Below are 3,947 nucleotides of genomic sequence, written 5' to 3'. Positions count from 1 at the left end.
CATGGTGTGTCTTCACAGTAATAAGACCATAACTAAGATGTCAACCAACAGCACACCTTCCCATGACACAAGTCTCTGTGTTAGACAGACTTCAAGCATCAGAAGTAATGTGGCAAGAAGAGACGAGACAATAAACGTTCAGGCTAGGCTTCTCTGCTCTCAGCTCCTACCTTGATACATCCATATTGTACTCTCCATAACTCACCCCTTGCTCTCTTTAGCATAAGCAATTTAGCTTAGGCTTGTGACATCAACTGCAGATCCTATTTACTCCTTTAGGGTGATAATAGGTTAGAAAGCCAAGCCTTTGAAAGCCACATTGCATCATTTTCTCAGGGCAAAGAAGGTACTGGGAAACCAAAATTAGGCTGTATTCCTTTAGTGTCTTGTTTTGCTGTTTTATGTGTATTATGTTTAATCTGATAAACTATATGATCCATATATAGTATATGAAGCATGCAACAGAGGAACAGCTACTTTCTAAAGACCTGATAAGGAGAATCTACTTGCTGATGATGGAGGGAAAGGCAATAGACAGAAAGGAATAGGCACAGTAGCCAGAAAACATTATCTGCCTATAACTAGCAAGAAAAGCAGAAGTCTACAAATTTTGCACTATGGCTTCTAGGAGGAGCCATTTGGAGCCTTGTGCAGTTGATAAAGGAGTATCACATAGATCCTATAAATGTGAAGGGGCTAAATTACATGAGTTCACTACAAAAGGACATAGGCCTGCTTCAAACTCAGGAACTTAAGGGGAATCTAGGAGCAATCTGACAAAAGTGAGCTATGGCACTGGTTCCCCAGAGAACAGACTTTTTTGGAACTGGTTGCCATTTATTCTATCTTTTTAGTCACTTCCACTCTTTGTCCACCATCTAATTACATCACCAGTCCCACCCAACACTATCTTATGTTTGAGTCCAGCTTCACATAGGAACACAATTCCATTGGTTCCAGGCACAGGGCATGGGGAGATGCTGCAGTGTATAACTCATTTTTTGCATAGCAGTATTACTTTTGGCAGTGTGAGAATATACAGGAAAGCCACGTTTCTTCATAATCTGTTCTTGTGAATAGACAACAAAGGAGACAAGACCTTGGACCCGGTACTCAGGCAAGGTGCCTCCCATTCTCATCTCTCCAGTTTGGTCCATTAGAGTCCAAGATGCAGGTGTTCCCTCAGGCCCCAGGACACAGGAACTTGGGAAGTTCTTTATGCAGCGTTCAATGAATTTCTGACTCCTCTCATTCCCACCAAAAAGCCAGAATTTATTCACCAAGGCAGCGTGGGTAACATCCAAGGATGAAGGTTTAAACATGTCTTGATTGCTATAGAGGGTCCAAGAAGAAAAAGCAAAATCTGTGAGTAGAAGGATATATGTCTTCCTATCCCTATTATCTTGAGGGACCGAGAACTGGAAGTGAGAAATGCAAAGTCCTGGAATATAGATGGGCTTATGCTAGAGGGACAGAAAGGCCAGTGTGGTTGAAGAAATGGGTGATAATAAAAAAGGTCAGAGCAGTGGACAGAGGACTTTGCTCTTATAATGATGTAAACAGAGAGGAATGTGGTCTGACTAATACTTTTATAAATTATTCTGATCATTTTTCATTTCACTTCTTTAGTGATGGTATGAGGGTATGGATATACACATACTAGGGATCACAGTACATGTGGCAGATGGTTCTCTCATTTCACCATGTTGGTCCCAGGGATTGAACTCAGTAACTTAAGTGGTCAACCTTGTCCATCAAAGCTCTTACCTGATAAACTGTCTTGCTGGCACTATTATAATGGCAACTTTTAAAAAGTTTATTATTTAATAATTCCATATACATGTCTATGTACATGGAATTATTAAATAATAAATAATTATTTAATTATTGGACCTCCCCCAACTCTATTGGACCTCTTTACAAAAAGTTTCTCTCTTTTCACTTCTTCTGTGTGTGTGTGTGTGTGTGTGTGTGTGTGTGTGTGTGTGTGTGGGTGTTTGTGTGTGTGTGTAGTATGGGCAACTGAATTTAATTAAAGTTACTTGCATGAGCATGGATGGGGGTCACCTACTAGAGAGTAGGCAATAAAGAAAAAAGTAAAATTAGGGCCAGGCAGTCAGTAAGATTGTAGGAGAAAGATGTAAGAAGCATACAGCAGGTCTTGCCAAACTCACATGGCCTTGGGCTTGCCACTTCCTAGCGGTAAATTCTTTGTATCCAGCAGGGAAGGGAACAGTTTCTTGATTGTCTCTGATGACACAAAGAGGATGTTTTCTGAGTGTTTGACTTGGAAAGATTTGACGCTTGCAAGATTTTGTATTGTCGTATTCAGGTGGAACTGGGAACCTAGATGCGGTTATAAGGAAACACATAATGAACTGATAAGGAGAGATGTAATGGTTGGCACATTCAGCAGGCTCTCTAATGGGGTAGAAGTGTAAGATTTAAGATAATATCTTGATTGTGACTATGCTGTTGATGTTGCAGTGAGAATGACCATATATAGTCATGGCTGACATAACACTCCCTGTCTTATAAAAATGAAAACATAATATGGAATGAACCAATTCATAGTCATTTTGTGAGCAGACAAAGGCTGGAATGAAGGTTTTTTTTTAAGCTACATAATTGTGTAGTTTTGAAAAATCAAAGAGGTTGAGTTTTAAAATATGGTAGCTATCAGTTTGTGAGTTATGTCTCCAATGTGACAGATTATTGAAGCAATGATTCAGAACTTAACCATAATTCCTGGCATCTGTTTCATGGCATACTCTCCTTCTATATCTTATATGTCCAATGGGAACTTGTGGAAGGAGAGGCTTAACAGTGTTAGAACTTGGGCCTTTCTCTTTTTTCCTTTTACCTTAAGACTAGTTTTATTTAAACTGTCCTAGGCTAGCTGGCTAGAGACACATTGTGTCATATTCACAACAAAGAGCTGGCACTAACTGACAGCCAGAACCAACATCTAGACATGTGAATGAGTCTATGGTGAAGCAACAAGTAGAGTCATCCAATCAGCATATGATAATGAACAAATATAGAGACCATCAAGTAACTGCCCACAATGCCCAAACTGAATTGCTGTTTCACCTTAGTATGAGTTTTCTATTACAGCAAATATTAACTGACCTACCCCATGTTCTAGTTTCATACTGTTGTTTTTATACAATACTATAATGAAACCCAGTTCAGGTCAAAAGGATTTATTTGGGTTATATTTCCAGGTCACAATCCATCACTACAGGAAGTCAGGTCAGGACCTCAAAGCAGGAACCACAGAACTTCTTGCTGGCTTACTCTCTGGCTCATTCATATGTTCACATTCAACTAGTTCCTTCTACTCTCCAGGATCACTAGCCTGGGGAAGGTACTACGCATAGTGGCCTGGGCACTTTTCCATTAGTTAACAATTAAAGCAATGCCCTACAGATACATTCACAAAGCCAATCTGATCTTGGCAATTACCCAAATGAGGCAACTCTTCCCAGGTGACTTTGGCTTGTATCCAGTTGGCAATTAGAGCAACCAGAACAATGAGCATCACACTAAGCTCTTCCTGTTCTTGTGTTTTGGAACTGTTATTACTCTGTTATTTACATACAAAGACACAGTCTCAGAGAGGGCAAGGCATAAGGATCAGATAGACAAGAACAGATACCAACTTAGGAAGTCTGACACTAAGAGCATGCTTATCACCAGTACTGCTGTCATTGGTGACCCGAGAAGTGCCCTGTGACATCATGAACTATCAATGTCACTACTTGCATGGGATTCCAAAGATAAAACTGCACCGCTGCACCCACTTTTCCTAAGGATTCTGGATACATCTATAAAATTTGTCACACATATCAGGTGTTAGCATTCAGAATCTGCCCACAGCGGATATGTGGGTGGGTCCACAGAGCTGTCACCAGGACAACGGCCACCATATTCCCAGAATCCAT

The 3,947-nt window shown here is 40.3% G+C and overlaps 1 protein-coding gene across 1 annotated transcript in view; it reads right to left on the bottom strand.

The window, feature by feature from the left end:
* Nucleotides 1–826: 826 nt before the first annotated feature.
* The window catches only part of LOC116101066 (glycine N-acyltransferase), a 21,752-nt gene continuing 18,631 nt past the window's right edge, over nt 827–3,947 (bottom strand). The window contains exons 5-6 of the mRNA XM_031384760.1: nt 2,175–2,346; nt 827–1,332 (exon numbers count right to left, since the gene is read on the bottom strand). Coding sequence (XP_031240620.1) covers nt 930–1,332; nt 2,175–2,346 — 575 coding nt within the window. The 3' untranslated portion in view covers nt 827–929. The remainder of the gene's footprint in view (nt 1,333–2,174; nt 2,347–3,947) is intronic.

The sequence above is a fragment of the Mastomys coucha genome, unplaced genomic scaffold (genome assembly GCF_008632895.1).
Source record: "Mastomys coucha isolate ucsf_1 unplaced genomic scaffold, UCSF_Mcou_1 pScaffold21, whole genome shotgun sequence".
In the NCBI taxonomy this organism is placed as follows: Eukaryota; Metazoa; Chordata; class Mammalia; order Rodentia; family Muridae; genus Mastomys; species Mastomys coucha.
This window is presented reverse-complemented; position numbering and strand designations above follow the sequence as displayed.